General features: G+C 44.1%; 2 protein-coding genes across 4 annotated transcripts in view; one reads left to right on the top strand and one right to left on the bottom strand.

Annotated features, from left to right (window-relative positions):
* Positions 1-15,642, bottom strand: part of tpra1 (transmembrane protein, adipocyte asscociated 1) — a 62,759-nt gene extending 47,117 nt beyond the window's left edge. The window contains exon 1 of one of the 3 annotated variants that reach the window (XM_067998403.1): positions 15,553-15,642. The gene's annotated coding sequence lies outside the window, so the exon portion shown is untranslated. Of the gene's footprint in view, positions 1-5,189; positions 5,395-15,552 lie in introns of those variants that run through there. The other 2 variants (XM_067998404.1, XM_067998402.1) reach the window with 2 other exon arrangements.
* A 144-nt stretch (positions 15,643-15,786) lies between these two features.
* mcm2 (minichromosome maintenance complex component 2) overlaps positions 15,787-19,918 on the top strand; it is a 29,086-nt gene continuing 24,954 nt past the window's right edge. Inside the window, exons 1-2 of the mRNA XM_067999078.1 lie at positions 15,787-15,849; positions 18,472-18,659. Coding sequence (XP_067855179.1) covers positions 15,844-15,849; positions 18,472-18,659 — 194 coding nt within the window. The 5' untranslated portion in view covers positions 15,787-15,843. The remainder of the gene's footprint in view (positions 15,850-18,471; positions 18,660-19,918) is intronic.

The raw sequence follows: 19,918 nt of genomic DNA, 5'->3' as shown, positions 1-19,918 counted from the left end.
GGGTACAGTCCCACAGGTACCAGAACCACTCCCAGTGCCTTACCCAAGTGATGTGGAGATGCCGGTGATGGACTGGGGTTGACAATTGTAAACAATTTTACAACACCAAGTTATAGTCCAGCAATTTTAGTCCAGCAATTGAATTTAAAATAAAATTGCTGGACTATAACTTGGTGTTGTAAAATTGTTTACAATTACCCAAGTGAGCATTTATCACGCGTGAGGCAAGGCAGTGAGTGTCACCAGACTATTCCAGCATGGAGAGCATCACAGCAGTGCCCCATTCTGTCTGCACCCAGTGTCTGCACACTCGTAATTGCCAGCAGGAGTCATTACATTGCGATCAGAAGTGGGAAGGAACCCTTTCTCATTCACTGAAACTTGTCTCACATGGCGACACTGTGTTAGTTACTGAAGCCTCCCCACCAAGCTAGACCTTTCACCGCCAGCACCGCCCGAACCACCACGGCGGCAATCTGGCCTTTATCACCACATCACTTGCTCTCTCCCCTGGTTTCTCCTCTGTCAAGCATTTACCATATTTAGCCCCTCTTGCCTGTCTTAAAAATCCTCATTGCCTACTGGGTGTGAAGCTCCACCAGAGTCTCTTCCCCCCCCCCCACCAAGAATATCCTCCTTCAGCCTCTCCTCGGTGATTTCAATCTCCATCTCAGCTCCCCTTGCCCTCTTTCTTCTGAATTCACTGCCTTCCTGTCGTCCCTAAACCGATCCCTCCCTACAAACTCTCCTAGCCATATTCACTGCCATCCCATGACCTTGCCATCTACCCTGGCTGCTCTACTCACATGGTCTCAATTGTTGACAAGGCCATCTCGGACCACTTCCTTGCATCCCTCACCACTCACATACCCCACGTCCTTCCAACCCCACTTCCTTCTGCCTCCACTCCTGGAAAAAAAAACTCTCCCCCAAGTCACTTACAACTGTACTTTCAAACTCCAAACTGCCTAGCCTTTGGCCCTCCATTCAGCACAACACTTCTGCAGCCGTTGATTTGCTCAACCACTCCCTCACCTCCGTCTTTGATGCCCTTGTCCCCAAAGCCTTTGTTCTTTCCCACCCTGGTCGTCCCCCCTGCTTCCATCTGTACACTGTGGCACCCAGCTCGACCTCCCCACCACCATTGTCAAACCTTCCACTTTCTCCGTGCTGTCAGACGGCTTTTCTTGGGATGAGCTGCAATTTCCTCCAGTGAGACTTTGGGAAAATCGAAGCCAAAATTTTTGGCCATCCGCAACAAACTCCTTACCCTTGCCACCAATTCCAGTTGCTGTCAAGTTGAACCAAAACATCGTAACCTTTATGTCCTCATCAATCCTGAGCTGAGCTTTCAACCCCATATCCTCTCCATCACAAAGATTGCCTAGTTCCACTTCCGTAACATTGCCGGCCTCCGGCCCAAACTCAGCTCATCTGCCTTGGTTACCACAACCATGCATTGGTCATCTCCAGTCTTGACTATTCCAATGCTTCCTTGGGGGGTGCTCCCATCCTCCATAAACTTCAGCTCATGGAGAAATTAAGGGGACTAAAATTCGAAAAATCCCCTGGACCTGATGGGCTATATCCTAGGGTTCTAAAAGAGGTGGCTGAAGAGATGGTGGCTGTTATTGGTTATGATCGTCCAAAATTCCTTTGATTCTAGAACGGTCCCAGTGGATTGGAAGGTAGCAAATGTAACCCCGCTATTCAAGAAAGGAGGAAGAGAGAAAAAGGGAACTACAGGCCAGTTAGCCTGACACAGTTGTCGGGAAAATACTGGAATCCATTATTAAGGAAGTGGTAACAGGGCACTTAGAAAATCATAATATGATTAGGCAGAGCCAACATGGTTTTACAAAAGGGAAATCATGTTTGACAAATCTATTAAGAGTTTTTTGAGGATGTAACTAGCAGGGTAGATAAAGAGGAACCAGTGGATGTCGTATATTTGGATTTTCAAAAGGCATTCGATAAGGTGTCACATAAAAGGTTGTTACACAAGATAAGGGCTCATGGGGTTGGGGGTAATATATTAGCATAGATAGAAGATTGTTTAACGGACAGAAAACAGAAAGTAGGAATTAACAGGTAATTTTCAGGTTGGCAGGCTGTAACTAGTGGGGTGCTGCAAGGATCAGTGCTTGGGCCTCAGCTATTTACAATCTATATTAATGACTTAGATGAAGGGACCCAGCGTGATGTGTCCAAGTTTGCTGACGATACAAAGCTAGGTGGGAAAGTAAACTGTGAGGAGGACACAAAGAGTCTGCAAAGGGATATAGACAGGTTAAGTGAGTGGGCAAGAAAGAGGCAGATGGAGTATAATGTGGGGAAATGTGAGGCTTTTCACTTTGGTAGGAAGAATAGAAAAACAGAATATTTTTTAATTAGTGAGAAACTATTAAATGTTGGTGTTCAGAGAGATTTGGGTGTCCTTGTCCATGAAACACAGAAAGTTAACATGCAGGTACAGAAAGCAATTAGGAAGTCAAATGGTATGTTGGCCTTTATTGCAAGGGGGTTGGAGTACAAGAATAAGGAAGTCTTGCTACAATTGTACAGGGCTTTGGTGAGACCACACCTGGAGGACAGTGTACAGTTTTGGTCTCCTTACCTAAGGAAGGATGTACTTGCCTTAGAGGGAGAGCAACGAAGGTTCACTAGATTGATTCCTGGGAATGAGAGGGTTGTCCTACGAGGAGAGATTGAGAAGAATGGGCCCATATTCTCTGGAGTTTAGAAGAATGAGAGGTGATCTCATTGAAATGTATAAAATTCTTGGGGGGCTTGACAGGATAGATGCAGAGAGGCTGTTTTCCCTGGCTGGAGAGTCCATATCTAGGGGGTATAGTCTCAGGATAAGGGATGGGCGATTTAGGATTGAGATGAGGAGAAATTTCTTCATTCAGAGGGTTGTGAATCTTTGGAATTCTCTACCCCGGAGAGCTGTGAATGCTCAGTCGTTCAGTATATTCAAGACTGAGATCGATAGATTTTTGGACTCTAAGGGAAGCAAGGGATATGGGGATCGGGCAAGAAAGTGGAGTTGAGGTTGAAGATCAGGCATAATCATACTGAATGGCGGAGCAGGCTCGAGGGGCCGTATGGCCTACTCCTGCTCCTATTTCTTTTGTTCTTTTCTTATGTTCTCATTCAAAACCCCGCTGCCTGCATCCTATCCCACTTCAATTCTGCATAAGTTCATATTTGAAGAACGGCCACTTGGGTAAACTACTGGAAGGCTGTGGGCACTTGACGGTCCGTTACTCAGTGCTTAGGGGAGAGAGGAAAAGGGAACTAATAACTGTCTTAAAGAAATTGTTGTTTAGAAGCATCATGATTGGGAAATGTGGCTCCAAGTCTCTGCCCTCATCATGATGCTGGGTTGGGGGTGGGAGGTGGGGAAAGAGTCCTCTACACAAAATGTCTGCCTCCAGCAAGCAATTCAAGAGCGTAAACAGAGCAATACCTGGTGACTGAGAGTGCAGTTATACAGCCACTTTCCCATCAATGCAGTACGGTTTTGGACGTGCATCACATGCAAAAGTTCCAATAGAACGCAGTAGACTTCTGAACACAACGAAGTTGTGAGACATCAAATGAAATTAACTCCAAGCTAACAACTAGACAAGCTAACAACTAACATTCTCTTGTTAAAGTTTGAGTTGATGGAACATAGCACACATTCCCTTTTAATTATTATATGCATAATTGCAATGTTGCACATTCAGCGTATTACAGAACACAAAAAAGAAAATAACAAACTAAATTTTTAACAAAGATTTAATACCCCAAATTAAAGTGAGAGGATTTCTACGGCTGAATACAGATGAAGTAAGGTGGGAGAAGGCTCATGTGGAGCATAAACATCAGCATAGACCTGTTGGGCCGAATGGCCTGTTTCAGTGCTGTAAATTCTATGTAATTCTCATTCGTCCATCATCCCTGTCCTCGCTGACCTACATTGGCTCCCAGATCCCCAATGCCACAAATCTAAAATTCTCAATCACTTCACAGACTCACTCCCTCCCTATCTCTAGCCCTACAACTCTCCCCAACCTCTCCGTTCCTCCAACTCTAGCCTCTTGTGCAACCCCCACCTCCCTACCTTCAGTCACCTCGGCCCCACACTCTGGAATTCCCTCCCTAAATCCCTCCACCTCCTTCTGCTCCTTTGAAGACCCTCCTTAAGACTCATCTTTTTGGCTGAGCTTTTCTCCTCCTATGGCTCGGTGTCCAATTTTTATATTACACCTCTGTGAAGTACCTTAGGACATTTTTCCACATTAAAAGGTGCCATATAAATGCAAGTTGTTGTGAGATTTTATATATATGTGCACGTGTAGAAAGATAGACACATAGACAGACATATGTAGATAGACAGACATATGTCGATAGACCCAAGTAGATAATCTATATAAAATATAGATTATATACACATACATTCACCCACACACATCAATGTTAGAACCCCCACCAAGCTGAAAAAACTTATTTACATACGTGTACAGCACAAATCGGAGTTCTCATAACACCAAAAAAACACTTGTGATTTTGAGCCTACCCGAACCTATCAATATCTTACTGCCTTGTAACACACTCTAACCCTGCGCGTTTTCCTATACCCATCACCCTTTAACGATCACAGAAAGTATAAAAAGCACTGGGTTGCACTATCTCGCATTATCCCCCTCGATTGATCCAATAGCACCAATACCTATTTTAAGTCCCTAAATAAAATCAACCTTCATTTTAACAGATACTAAATACACAAAAGGAAGTTATAAAAAAAGAAGTGCATCCTTTCCCTCGTATTGTTATCTAACATTGATCAAGCTTCAAGAGCCATTGAATTTGATGCGTCGGCAAATGGGTTTGTTTTTTTCCCCCTAGGCCGAAATTGCCTTTCTCAACCTGAGGGTCGATAATTCCTCTTTTTTTAAAAAAAAAGAACGTGTGTCCCGGAGCTGAAAAGGAGGCGAATGTGATTTTTTTTAAAATATAACTATCACGGTCAAAAAAATAGAAAGATCCACTTAATTTGACGCGAGTTGTGTGTGAAAAGGGATCCCAGTCAGAGGGGATACAATGTAACAGACACACTGTAGCAATCAGACAATGTGTCAATTTCTGTCAGTTTCAATCTGACACATTCGGCACCAAAAAAAAAACTGATCGTCACTTACAAAATCGCAAGACTATCCGGCGGAATTAGAACGGGATTAGCAGCTCGCTCCCACACCTCAAGCAGATCATGTCTCTTGCCTGTGTCCCTCGCCCTCTCTCCCCGGGTTGCTTTATGGACTTGTACAGGGTCAGCAAATCACCTGACTCGCAGCCTCCTTCCACATAAACTGGGCACAGTCACAGTTTCCTGCTGGCCGGCGACTTCCTCCCCACCGTCCCACCGCCTTTGGGACTGTCTCCAAAGTGCGCAGCTGCATCGCCGGCGGAAAGGGACAAGGGAAAGTTTTCAAAAATTCAGTTTTGAGTCATACAGCACAGGAGGAGGCCATTCGGCCCATCGTGCCTGCTGCAGGCTTTTCGAAAGAGCAATCCAAATTCGTCCCACCCCCCCAGCTATTTCCCCGTAGCCTTGCATTTTATTCTCTCCTTTTCAAGCATATAAAGAAAGACTTGCATTTATAAAACGCCTTTCACCGCCTCAGGTTGCCCCAAAGCGCTTTACAGCCAATTAAGTCCTTTTTGAAGTGTAGTCACTGTTGTAATGTGGGAAAGGCAGCAGCCAATTTGCACACAGCAAGCTCCCACAAACAGCAATGTAATAATGACCAGATAATGGCCCAGAATTTGCTGTCAAAATAACGTGAGGCTAACAGCGCTCACCATTATTTATGCGCAAATCGCACAGCAACTTCAGGCGAGGGCAGATGCGGAAGTTGCTGCCCGAGATGCGCCGGCCGTTGTTAGCCTCTCAAAAGCGGCATCTCGCTGCCTGACTCACCCTTCAAATACATTGAACGGCATGAAGTTCGTGTATTTGCATGGTAAATACGAACTAAACTAAAGTTGTCATTTCAAGTCTAAGTACCCTTTCTAATGGTGTGATAAGTGTTAATTACTGCCAAACAACCTCTGCCACTGAAAATTACAAGTGTGGAGTCACGTTCCTTCAGGTTTTAATTACTGTTGAGATTTTTAATACATTTTTTAAAAAATTTCCTTTTTTTCTCTCTTAATCCAGTCTTTCTTTCCGTCTCTTTCTGTACCTGATTTGGCAATGAGTTCACATTTCTAACTTACACTTCCTGGTTCAGACTCTGTGCTGTTCATTTAACAAATCCTTCAATCTGATTGGTTAAGGAGATACACAGTTGCCTGCCCAGTTCACACAGGTCCCATATACCCTGTAGGGGGCGCTGTGCCATTTCTATCTCCCACTTCCAGCAACTTTCAGTGCAAGGTCCCATGGAAATTAAACAGGCAAGGGCAGGTCGGACGCCATCCGTTGGTGTGCCACAGCAATTTTTGGGCCAATCCAGTTTTAGTGATGTTGGTTGAGGGATAAATATTGGCCAGGACACCGGGAAGAACTCCCCTGCTCTTCTTCAAAATAGTGGCCATGGGATCTTTTACATCCACCTGAGAGGGCAGACGGGGCCTCGGTTTCACATCTCATCCGAAAGACAGTGCAGCACTCCCTCAGCACTGCACTGGAGTGTCAGTCTGGATTTTGTGCTCACGTCTCCAGAGTGGGGCTCGAACCCACAAACTTCTGACTCGGAAGGGCACAACTAATAAGGAACTAAACCATGAACCAAAGCGAACTGACAAAATTAAATAATATTATTCCCAGTGCCCATTATGTCCTCCAGTCCCCGCGGGGCCCACAGGTCGAGGAAGGCCTCAGGCCTACCGGCGGACACCGTGTGCTCCTTCTCCAGGGCCACCCAGGCTCGGACCAAGGCCACGGAAGAGAGGCAGGCAGCCCAAGCGACCACCCCCACAGGTCGCGTCCAACCTGGGCCTGTGGATGGCCACCTTGGCCGGGCCCAAAGCCAGATTATAGCTGAGATCCCAGCTGCAACCTCTTTCTTTTTTTTTTAACATCAATTTTCTTTCCTCCTCTCCTGGAGGTGCTGACTCTCGCTGGGGTACAGTTTCGTGGGCACCTGCTAGCTCACGCCTGACCAAGGGCCACATGGAGTGAGCTGTTGCCCACGGTATAAAATACAGCAATGCCTACAAATTTTCAAAGCACACCAGCCAAACGCAGCATCTCCTGGATGGCAGGAGATTGGAAGTTCATTATCAATTGGACGATGAGTAAGGTACTTCGCATCGTCGAAGTAGTCTAGGCAGACTGGGCAAAAACAGGGCCGATATGAGTAAGTGGCAGCCCTAATTAGGAGGGGCAAGGGGCAGAGAGGAGATGGTTCCGTTTTTATAAAAATATATTATTTGTATATACATACATACACACACATATATGTATATTCAATGGTCCCTTGCCTAAAGAAAAATACTTTGCATTTATATAGCACCTTTCACGTCCTCAGGACATCCCAAAGTATTTTACAGCCAATAATTCACAGCCTACATTATTTCTTCAGGTGTGGGGACTAGGGGCTTCTGCCCCTATGCTTCTAAGTCCCTGGAACTCCTTTGGTCAGAGCACTGCTATCAGGCTTCGGGGGCTACCAAAGAGTTTCCATATCGAGGATTTACCTGGTCACATCCATAATATAAGCACACCAATCTTCCCAATCTAAGCTTTTCGTTGGCTGGAAAACCAGCCTTAAAAGCCGGTTTTCACCCAAATAAAACTCTATTTTTTAAGGGATAAAAAGTGACTCACATCTCCACAATAGATAGCAGGAGTGGGAAGAGAAAAGAAGGAAAAGCAAGAGAAAGATTTTAAATAAGTAGCAAAAAGGGTTTGGACAGAGGCACAATTCAATGAAATGAAAGTAAAGATGAAGAAGATAGGGAATAAGTGAGGACAGGTAGGTTGTTTTTTAAATTTTTGTGTAAAGTTGTGTCTTCGAGATATTCAGTAGTTTGTTCTCTGATGTCACAGTAGGTTTATTACTGTAATATTAGTGTTCGTCTCAGTGTCACATTACAGCTGAAACTGAACAAAACTGGTCAGCTCAGGGACACAGAAATTTCCTTCAACATTTTCTCAAACTAGTCAACATATAAAACAAACTTCCAGAAAATGTAGTTAATTCAGGGTCACTGGCACCTTTCAGAAGGATTGGAGGTCATAGACATTTAACTACGCGGCTTTGATTTTTTTTAAGGGGAGGTCAGGGAAGGAAATTTATGTTCCCTAAAGTAGGGGATTAATAGGTGGTGTGGGAGGGAAGTCCATGATAGAACAATTAGAAATAAATACTCTGGATGGAGAGGGATTGATGGGATGAATGTTTTTTTCCCACTCTGGTTAAGTGTCAGCGGTGGCTCAGTTGGTAGCATTCTCGTCGCTGAGTCAGAAGATGATAGGTGCAAGTTCAGTTCCAGAGACTTGAGCACACCATCTCGTCCAACACTTCAGTGCAGTACCGAGGGAGCGCTGCACTGTTGGAGGTGCCGTCTTTCAGATGAGACATTAAACCGAGGCCCTGTCAGCCTTCTCAAGTCGATGTAAAAGATCCCACGGCACAATTCAAAGGAAAGTAGGGGAATTCTCCCCGGTGCCCTGCACAATATTCATCCCTCAACCAACATCAGTACCAAAACAGATCGTCTGGTCATTTATCTCATTGCTCTTTGTGGGGCCTTGCTGTGCACATGTCGGCTGCCATTTTTCCCTACATTACAACAGTGACTACACTTCAAAAGTGCTTCATTGGCTGTGGAAGCTCTTTGGGACGTCCTGAAGACATGAAAGGCGCTATATAAATGTAAGTTATTTCTTTATTGTGTTCTTATGAACTTGTCAGTTATGTAAGGCTTAATCATCACAGTTTAGTCAATACTCTGAAAAAAGGTGTATATTAATGGTTTATCGCTGAGTTTGCCTAAATCTCGATGACTCATGGGTACTGTAAAAAGAAATGCATTTTAAAAACAGTAGTTAGGGAAGGGAAGGGAAGTGAAGCGGATGTAACTTTCAGGTCACAGGCTGGCACTAAAAAAAATTGTTGCAATATTCAAGAGCGCAAATCACTGAAATTAATATTGATTCTCTTGTAGCCTTGTCTCCATCTATCTTCCTTATGCCTGAAGTTTCATCTGGGATAAGACGCCATCCAATCAGTTACCGTGAAGAGGATGATACCTTCACCTGCTGAGGTATTTAGCCGCAGAAATCCTCTCATTTTAATTTGGGAAAAGAAAACATTTAATTTGTCATTTTCCTTCTCCTTTTTGTGTTCTGTAATGTGCCGAATGTGCAAAATTGAAATTATGGAATATAGTAATTAAAAGGGAAAACTATGTTCCATAAACTCAAACGTTAGCAAGGGAACATTAGTTGTTAACTTGCCAGTGTCTCTCAGACTGGAGTTATACTACTTTTGGTGCCTCACAGCTTCGTTGTGCTCAGAAGTCGACTGCGTTCCATTGGAACATTTTTGCAATTGATGCACATCCAAAACCGTACTGCATTGATGGGAATATGGCTGTATAACTGCACTCTCAGTCACTGCTTGTTGCTCTGTTTACGCTCTTGAATTGCTGGTTAGAGGCAGCCTGGGAGCAGATATTTTGTGGAGAGGTTATTCTCCCCCCACCTCCACAATATCACGATCAGGGTAGAGACTTATAGCAACATATCCCAACCATGGTGCTTCTAATCAATAACTTCTTTAAGACAATTTTTATTTCCTTTTTCCTCCCTCCTCTAAACAATAAGAAAAAAAGAAAGGACTTGCATTTATATAGCGCCTTCCACGACCTCAGGATGTTCCAAAGCGCTTTGCAACCAATGAAGTGCTTTTGAAATGTAGTCACTGATGTAATGTAGGAAACGCAGCAGCCAATTTGTGCACAGCAAGAACCCACGATCAGAAAATGTGATAGTGATCAAATTATCTGTTTTAGGTTTTGGGATAAATATTGGCCAGGACACCGGGGAGAACTCCCCTGGTCTTCTATCGAAATAGTGCCGTGGGATCTTTTACGTCAACCTGAGAGGGCAAACGGGGCTTTGGTTTAACCTTTCATCTGAAAGATAGCACCTCCAACAGTGCAACATTCACTCAGTACTGCACCGGGAGCGTCAGTCTAGATTATGTACTCAAGTCTCTGGAGTGGGTCCTGACTCATAGGCAAGAGTGCTACCCACTGAGCCACGGCTGACACCATACCGGGCAACGGGCCCACAAGTCCATTCCAGTAGCTTATCCATGTGACCATTCTTCACACGTGAACCAAGACAGCGAGCATCGGAGTGAGAGGGAAAAGGGCTATTTCACCATTGGAGGTATGACTGCAAAGCCCAATCCTGTCTTCCCCCAGCACCCACATGTAAGAACTATCAAACGGGAGCTTCTGGGCAACAAGAACTCCGGCTGAATTTTCCCTTCTCTAGCACGAGTCCACTGAGGCCAGAAGTAGCACCTCTGCTGCTGTTACGGCTGAGATCAACAAACTCAGCACAGCGCAGGAATTGTACCCAAGTCTCTTCTGATCTGTAGTGCTCTGAACCACACCAAGAGATGCTTTTTCATGCAGAGCCACTGTGAGGGAAACTATCTGAATGATTGACTCCATTGATCCTAAATGTTACAAAGTGAGGTATCTGTACATCTGCTTATGTTTCTCAGTCACCCCTTATTAATCTGTTATAAAGTACTGGCGACTGGTAGCCTTGGTCAAGTCTTTAAGAGTAGAGGGCTCTCCGTGATGGAAGCTGAGCTCTGTCCACTGCAAATTATGTATAGTTATTTCTCAATTGCTTCAGTTTAAATATAGGGTGATGTGATTGTTCTAACTAGTGTTATCATGCTGACTGTCTCAAGCTGTTGGTTAAAAAGTGCAGTACTGGTGCTCGGGGCTATGGGGAGTTTGGCAGGTACAAGCCGGGTGCTTTGACTGACAAATCAGATGGCAAAAGCTGTTCTCAGAGCTAATCCAATTAGCATTAATTTGGTATGTGAGGCCTGTTATCGTTTGCTTTTTAGGTGGTTCTATGATCACGGACGTCGAAAGTAAGCCTCCCCTACCACTGTGTCTTTGATCTGGCCCGACTGCCAGTTCTCTATCAAGAAAGTCCAAATTCTGACACTCTTCCTCCCGCCCTCCCCCAGTAGAAACATTAGGAGCTGGAGGAGGCCATTCAGCCCCTCGAGCCTGTTCCACCATTCAATCAGATCATGGCTGATCTGTATCTTAACTCCATCTTGGTTCATTATCATTCATGGTCACCATGAATGGGGACAGTCAGTTGTAGGGCCAGCACTTCCCCATTTATGATGCCATACACAAAATATCCACCTCAGGCTGCTTTTCATTAGCAGTTTAAAACTTCCTCAATAACATTTAACATTATTCTGACAATGTCAATAGACTACACTTCCCACTTTATTACTTCAGTATAGGAAAGATTTTTTTTTTGGAGTAGCCAGGTGTCCGACCCATGCTTTAAATCAAGCTACTGGGGAAATTTACACGGGTAGGTTTCTCTTTGCCCAATATCAAAATGGCCTCCTTCTGTGCTGCATGATTCTATGAGATGAGGGACATTTTCTTTCTCTGGAGGGACAAAACCATCTTGAATAAACCGAGGGAATCTAGGTGCAGATTGGCAATAGCCCCAAGTATGCATAATAGTACTACTGCAGTTTAACTGATTAAAACCGTGCAGTACAGGGCACCGGTAAGTTTCCCACTGCTGGCCTAATTAGGTCTCCACCGCTCATTAGACACTGGCTGCAGAGTTATCTAGAGCCAAGTGGGGAGAACCCTAGACCCAGTAACAGGAAGGTTATTTAAGAATGTCTATAGTTGCCTTCCCAATACTTTGCTTTCTGACTAAACTAAAAAAATAAAATGGCATCTCTCTCTTCCTGTAACTCTCACTTTTTCTCTCCTACTCTTTAATCCTTTCTCTGTTTGTCTTCCATTCTCTGTCTCTCTTTCTCTGTATGGCTCTCACAATTTGTGTCTCTCAGCTTATCTCTCACCTTTCTCATTATTTTTCCCTTCCCCTTTCTGTAAAATAGGCAGATGCTCCCATTTTAAAGAAATCTATAAGACCTTGCTGCTATCCACTTAGAATTGCTATGGCAATGGTTTGAAGTGTTAGTGTGAAAGTTTATTTTGGCAAATTTAAATACATCCACAAATGTTAATTTATCTGTTCTCATTCCTGGACATTTTCAATCATGAAGGGGAGCTTGCTACCAACAGAAAACATAGGAACAGGAATAGGCCATTCAGCCCCACTATTCTATTAGATCATGGCTGATTTGTACCTTAACTCCATCTACCTACCTTGGTTCCATATTTTTTAATACCGTTGCCTAACAAAAATCTATTAATCTCAGTTTTGAAATTTTCAATTGACCCCCAGCCTCAACAGCTTTTTGGGGGGGAGATAGTTCCAGATTTCCACTCCCCTTTGTGTAAGGAAGTGCTTCTTGACATCACCCCTGAACGGCCTTGCTCTAATTTTAAGGTTATGCCCCCTAGTTCTGGACTCTCCCACCAGAGGAAATAGTTTCTCTGTATCTACCCTATCAAACCCTTTAATCATCTTAAACACCTAAGTTAGATCACCCCTTAAATCCATCTCCTCAAATTAATGCAAACAACGTTGCACTTTACATAGGAAGGAAATCAGGAAGAGGAGTAGGCCATTCAGCCCCTCAAGCCTGTTCCGCCATTCAATCAGATCACGGCTGATCTGTATCTCATCTCCATCTATCCGCCTTGGTTCCATAATCTCTCATGCAGTTGGCAAAATATTCTCTAGATTCATCTTGTTCAGGTTGGCTTAACGCAGAACAACTCTAAGACGAGCTAAATGCAGTATCACTTATTAAACCATAAACTTACAGAGGGTAAATTCCGATATATTTTTACATTAATTGTGGGCATTTTAATATTGGGGTTTTTCCAAATTCCAGATAATCAATTGGGTACTAAAGTCTGCAACTTGATTTTTCAATATTAATGGAGGCTCAGTCCGAGGCACACATTAAAATTTTTACATATCCCAACAACATTGCTTAACAGCGATATCATGATCACTTGACTACTATTGACCTATAACCTGGCTCAAAAATTACGCATCAATTTTTAAAATTAACTAAATAATAAGTATATATACATACATTTTGCCAAAAATTCATGACACTAGGAAATTTAGTCTAGTTCTACAGCAAATTATTAAAAGTTTTACTTTAGGCTATGTTAAACTTCTAAATTTTTTTCTCCCCTTCGTCTCCCTGTGCCACACCTCTCCTGTGGTCATGTGACCTGCTCCTAGGCGTCCACCAATGAGATTCACAGGCTGGCCAATCAAATAGGTACGTGGGACGTTTCAGGGATCGACTCTTCCTCTGGAGAAGCAACATTGCCCAGCTGAGATCCTCATTCTAATCTTCATCTTTAAACTTTTTTCACCACCTCCCCACAGGTGTTTTTACTTTCCGTTTGACACCAAGCCCAGTTTTGCCCAATCCAAAAGGGCGGACAGACTAGTTGCTCACAATGCTCGCACCCTGACCATCAGGGTGACCAGGAGAGGTGGTCAATATTCCTCCCATCATTTCATGCAAGCAGCTGGTGCTGCCGAATGGTGTTGTGGAAAACACGCATTTTACCATTCCATGGTAGGGCGAGTTAAAACTTTTACAGTTGAGAGGCAAGAAGCCTATTTTATAAAACAAAGAACTTGCATTTATATAGCGCCTTTCACGACCTCAGGATGTCCTAAAGCGCTTCACAGCTATTGTAGTACTTTTTTTAAGTGTAGTCACTGTAAATGCAAGTTGCTGTTGTAATGTAGGAAACGCGGCAGCCAATTTGCGCACAGTAAGGTCCAACAAAACAGATAATGACCAAATTATCTGTTTTAGTGATGTTGGTTGAGGAATAAATATTGTCCAGGACACTGGGGAGAACTCCCCAGCTCTTTTTTGAACTAGTGCCATGGGATCTTTTATGTCCACATAAGAGGGCAGATAGGGGCCTCGGTTTGACGTCTCGTCCGAAACAGGACACATCTGACAGTGCAACACTCCCTCAGTACTGCACCGGGAGTGTCAGCTTGGATTATGCTCAAGTCTCTGGAGTGGGGCTTGAACCCATGACCTTCTGACTCAAAGGTGAGTGAGCCACACCTGACACCCTAAAAAAACATATTTAAAAAATAAATTAATAAAGTGCATAGAAAGGTTCTGCTAAACTTCAGTCAATGCTCAGTTACATTCCCACTGTTCCAAGTGTCAGCTTGGCTCAGTTAGCAGCACTATCACCTGTGAGTCAGGAAGTTGTGGGTTCGTGACCTGCTGCAGGGTCCAAGTGCATAATCTGGGCTAGTGAGGCAGTGCTGCATTGTTGGAGGTGCATCTTTCAGATGAGATGTTGAACTGAGACACTGTCTGCCTGGACATGCTGGATGCCATTGAACTTTTTAAAGGAGTTCTCCTGGTATTCTCTGGCTAATATGCCTTCCTCGGAACAAGTGACAAGGACATGAAAGTGGGTTTCAGCAGCAGATGGTCTGAGGCAAGAGATATTACAGAGGTGGAAGTTGGCAGTCTTTGCGATGGAGGGTACATTGGGTCAGAAACTCAGCTTGCAGTCCAAAAAGGAGGCCGAGATTGCAAACAGTCTGGTCCAGCATAAGACAAAGGCCGGTGAGGGGGATGGAATTGGTGGCAAGACTGCGGAGTTTATGGCAGGGACCGAAGATAGTGGCTTTTATCTTCCAATGTTTCACCGGAAGAAACTGCGACTCATCCAAGACTGGATATCGGACAAGCACTTTGATAATACAAAGGCAGTGGAGGGGGTCAAGAGAGGTGATGGAAAAATAGCGCCCTGTGTCATCAGTGTATATTTGGAAGCTGACCCCCATGTCTGCGGATGATTTGCTATGGGGGCAGCACGTAGATAAGGAAGATGAGGAGGATAGATCCTTGGGGGACTCCACCGGTAACGGTGCAAGATAAGCCATTGCTGGAGAGGGTCTGGCTCCAATCCGATAAAAGTGGAACCAAGCTAGGACAACCCCACTGATCTAAACAACGGGCTAGAGGCGTTGGAGCAGGATGGTGTGGTCAACCGTGACAAAGGCTGCAGGGATAGGTCGAGGATGGACATAAATGTAAGTTCTTTCTTTTACCACCCCTGCAATTTAGAGATCATCCCTGCCTACCAAGTTAATTGACAAGGCAACCAGCCAATCAGATAGCGAAATGGCTTCAAATCGACAAGCCGAACGCTGGCAACAGCCAATCACCACCCTCCGGGGGCGGGACCTGAGCGTTCATCGCTCCTATTCCTTCCAGTCATTTACGTATCACCTCTTTTTCCTCTCAAATTAATTTTACCCCGTTAGAGATAATTACTGGACTAGGTTCGTCGCATATTTTAGGCGACAAAACCATCTTTTATTGCAATACGTACGCCCCATCTTCGAACGCTCCAAGCGTAACGCTTCGTGTCCGTTAACGTTCGCACGGCGCCATGACGTCAGACGTCGTGCTAATTAAATATGCAAATACAGTTTGTGACATCACGTCGTGCTTATTAATATTCATAAGACGCCGAAGAAGCAGCCTGAAGTTAAGATTAATATGCATGAGGACGTGGTAACGTAACGCGTACGGCAGGTTTTGGCGCGATTTTCGGGTCAGGTGGGTGATTTGGCGCGAAAAGTTTCGTCCGCCGCTGAGAAGGGAGAGACACGGACAAAGAATGGCGGTGAGTGAGGGGCACCGGGGGCGATGGGAGGGTCGCCTCATCCGGACAGTGCGGGCGAGACCGGGTGGCGAAAATCTGATGATAAAAGAGATTTGGTTGTCGTGCCCTCGGAGATCCCGACCCTCGGGTGGTGTGTCAGGAGCCGGCCAGTGAATCCTGACCCAAGAGCGGTCTGCGGTGGTGGTGGTGGTGGTGGTTGATAATTTGTACCCTCTTTCCCCCCCTCTCCCGGTTGAGGTGCCCACCAGGCTTGTAGTTAAAGCAGAGACAACGTCTATTCAATGTTTTAAGTACAACATTTAAGAAATATATCACTTTTTTAAGATACCAGAGGAAACGCAACCTGTGTCTGTATTTGTTTTGTCAAATTCTCGGTGAGCTCCTGTGGCGTTGCTCATGATGAGGTGGAGCATGGGCTGTTCCATATTAAGGGTGACAGGATGTCGGTGTGACACAGGCACTGTGCTAAACACAAATCTTTTCATACTGTATGGACACTTCATGAGTGGGTCTCCACATTAAATTGTGAGATGTGTAATTTCATAATGACAAGTGTTATTGCCATGCAATGCATGATGGTTGTTTTGGATGTTTGTGTCCTGTCCCTTTAAATGTAAGGAGTCTTACAACACCAGGTTATAGTCCAACAGCTTTATTTAAAATCACAAGCTCCGAAAGCTTGTGATTTTAAATAAAGCTGTTGGACTATAACCTGGTGTTGTAAGACTCCTTACATTTGTCCACCCCAGTCCACCACCGGCATCTCCACATCCTGTCCCTTTAATTGTAAACAATTTTACAACACCAAGTTATAGTCCAGCAATTTTATTTTAAATTCACAAGCTTTCGGAGGCTTCCTCCTTCGTCAGGTGAACGATGTGAAAATGTCCCTTTAAGGCTGCAGAGCTTTAAGTGCTGCAAATAAATGCACATCAGATCTTTGTGGATTTAGATTGAAGTGTTTATAATGTAATAAAAAACTATGATTGGCTGGTCAGATCTTCGTTCAATCCAGATTGTGATGGTTTTTGTTTCCTAAGACAGTATCTGGGATTCCGTAGGTGATAATATCATAAAGTAGGCTGTGTCTAGAAGGGAGTATTTTTAAGTCTTCTTTAATTTAGGGATGTGTGTTTACTGTGTGGCTCTGAATTGAGTTCTGATGAGTTCTTGTGGCCAGGTCATAGAATTTACGGCACAGAAACTGGCCATTCAGCCCAACTGGTTTGTGTCAGTGTTTATAGTCCACATGAGCCTCCTCCTACTCTAATTTTAATCTCTGCCCGTATCTCCCTCACTTCCCTTTCTCCCTCATGTTATGCATCAAACCCCTCCATAAATATGTCAATGCTGTCTGTTTCAGGCATTATTTTAAATGTTTTGGGAGTGACAACACACCCAAGGCATTACTAAGAAACCTCGGCATAAGTTTTAAAAATTCTGTTTGTTACCACTTTGCAATTATGCTTTGTGTGGTGCCAGGTGACTTCTGATGTCAGATCCTGACACCTGAATTGTACTTTGCTGCACCAAAAAAGTGGCAGTATAAATCCATGCTATATAATGTCCATGCTAGTGGTTTACAGTGACTGAGTAAGTTGAATTGTCTAATGGGATTTTTCCCCCTCAGTATTTAGGGGTAGTCCTTGATTTTCACGGAAAAACAGACAGTGTCCTAGACCCAAACAGAAAATATCCCTGTAACAAGATTTCCTCCCAACAATTACGATCTGTTGTGAAAGGGATTATATTTTCTTGTTTTCCCCCTTAAGCCTTGTCCTGCACTTATCTACATTCATGGCATCTGCCTTATTTCAAGGATTATTATTGGCATTATAAATTTAAAAGGGTGATTTTTTAAAAAAAAGTTAAGCTGTTGGCTGCCTATGCCAGCTGCTGAAACTGAAGCTAGCTTTAATTGAGGATATGTAAAGAAAGAGCTTGCGTTTATATAATGCCTTCATGACCTCAGGACGTCCCAAAGCGCTTTACAGCCAATGAAGTACTTTTTGAAGTGTATTCATTGTTAGAATGTAGGAAACAAGGTAGCCAATTTGCACACAGCAAGATCCTACAAACAGCAATGACCAGATAATCTGTTTTAGTGATGTTGGTTGAGGGATAAGTATTGCCCAGGACACCGGGGCGAACTTCCCTGCTCTTCTTCAAAATAGTGCCATGGGATCTTTTATAGCCATTTGAGAGGGCAGATGGGGCCTCGGTTTAATGTCTCACCGGAAAGACATAGTCATTGGCACATGTAACTGCAAAGGGTACAACCTGTGCAATTCCGACTGCTTCTGAGACCTACTTTTCCATGAGCTTTGCGAGTTGCCTGCTGCGCTGTTAAATCTGTTGCACACATCGAAAATCTGGTGAATTTTGCATCAGCTGCCTTTTGGCTGTGTGTGTGCTGGCTGTAGCAAACACACAAACCCATTTGTAAAGGATGGGTTTGATACACCAAGCACGCATGAAGCTTAAGATGTACTAGGGTTGTACCACTTCTGTACTGTACTGGTGTCTGAGGTGTTTTGTACAGCCCAGTGGACAAATCAGTTAGAACTTGAAGCATTCTATTTTTTACTTGATTCTCATTATATTTTGCCCTCCCCCTGTTAGGATTCTTCAGAGTCTTTCACCATGGCGACTAGCCCCAATCGCACCCCTCGGCGTGGGGATGCCTTGACGTCCAGCCCAGGAAGAGATCTCCCTCCGTTCGAAGATGAATCGGAAGGACTGCTGGGAACTGATGTGCTGGTGGAGGAGGAAGAGGATGGAGAAGATCTGATGGGAGATGAGCTGGAACGGTCAGTATTAGTCGCAACGGGAAAAGTACCACGATTCTTACTGGGATTTGCGCTCTGCTTTTGGTGGGGGGGTTTGTAAGTACAAGTGAAGTGTCTCTGAAAGGGTTTGATTTGAGAGTTGGTATTCATGGGATGTGGTGTACATTTTTTTGTAAAAGCAACTGAAAGCATTTAGGTTTCATTTAGTCAATATGCTGAATAATGTTCCACTATATGTATCAACAGCTCAATAGATAAAATTTTCAAAATGAAGCCTCATCAATTTTTAAAATTAATTAACGTAAATTTATTTTAAGTCTGCTTTTTTGCACTGCTGGTTCACTAATCAATATGCTGAACTTAGCAGTGATTTAAAAAAAAATAATTCTGCTATTTTTCTTTGCTTGAAGGCATTGCATCCCTACTAAGATATGTTCCTTGTGCACCAGCAGCTCTCCACTACCTTCTCCCAAGTGGCCATGCTGCATGTGTGAGCCTTGATGGTGAGTGCCTCGAGCTATTCAACCATAAGGAACATCACAGTGAACCCTGTACACTTCTGATGCCCATGTACGTGCACTTTTCAGCAGGGGGTTGCAGGATAGCGATCCGGAATGGTAACGCTGGCTGGCTGATTCTTCCCCCAGCCCAGACCGCAACTGTAGCACCCCCAACACTGCCCCAGCCAAGATTGGCCAACTCCACACAGACTGGAGATCAAACCTGGAACTTCCAGCAGCTCACTTAGGTAGTAAGGAGTCCATCAATTCACATTTATGTATTTAACAAAAATTGCCATTGTAAAAAAAAAACTCGTATTTATATAGCGCCTTTCACTGCCTCAGGATGTCCCAAAGTGCTTCAAAGCCAATTAAGTAATTAGAATTACTGCAAAGCGAGGTCTCACAAACATAACCAGGTAATCTGTTTTTGGCAGTGTTTAGGTATAAATATTTACCAGCACATCAGGAGAACTCCCCTGCTCTTCTTTGAAAAGTGCTGTGGGATCTTTTGCATCCACCTGAGAGGGCAGATGGGGACTCTTGTCTAACGTCTCATCTGAAAGACAGCATCTTCGACAGTCCAGCGTTCCCTCAGTACTGCACTGGAGTGTCAGCCTAGATTTTGTGCTCAAGTCTCTGGAGCGGGACTCAAACTGTAGTTCCTGGCTTCCAATTGGGGGTTAAGACTTGCAGCCCCGTCTGATTCTTACTTTTGAAACGTTAAGCTTCTTTGTTTAGTTGTGGCTGCCAGCTGCTCTGTCGAGGAAAAAGAGGGAA

The sequence above is a fragment of the Heptranchias perlo genome, chromosome 17, assembly GCF_035084215.1.
Source record: "Heptranchias perlo isolate sHepPer1 chromosome 17, sHepPer1.hap1, whole genome shotgun sequence".
In the NCBI taxonomy this organism is placed as follows: Eukaryota; Metazoa; Chordata; class Chondrichthyes; order Hexanchiformes; family Hexanchidae; genus Heptranchias; species Heptranchias perlo.
The sequence above is the reverse complement of the archived record's forward strand: the minus strand, read 5'-3'. Positions and strand labels throughout refer to the sequence as shown.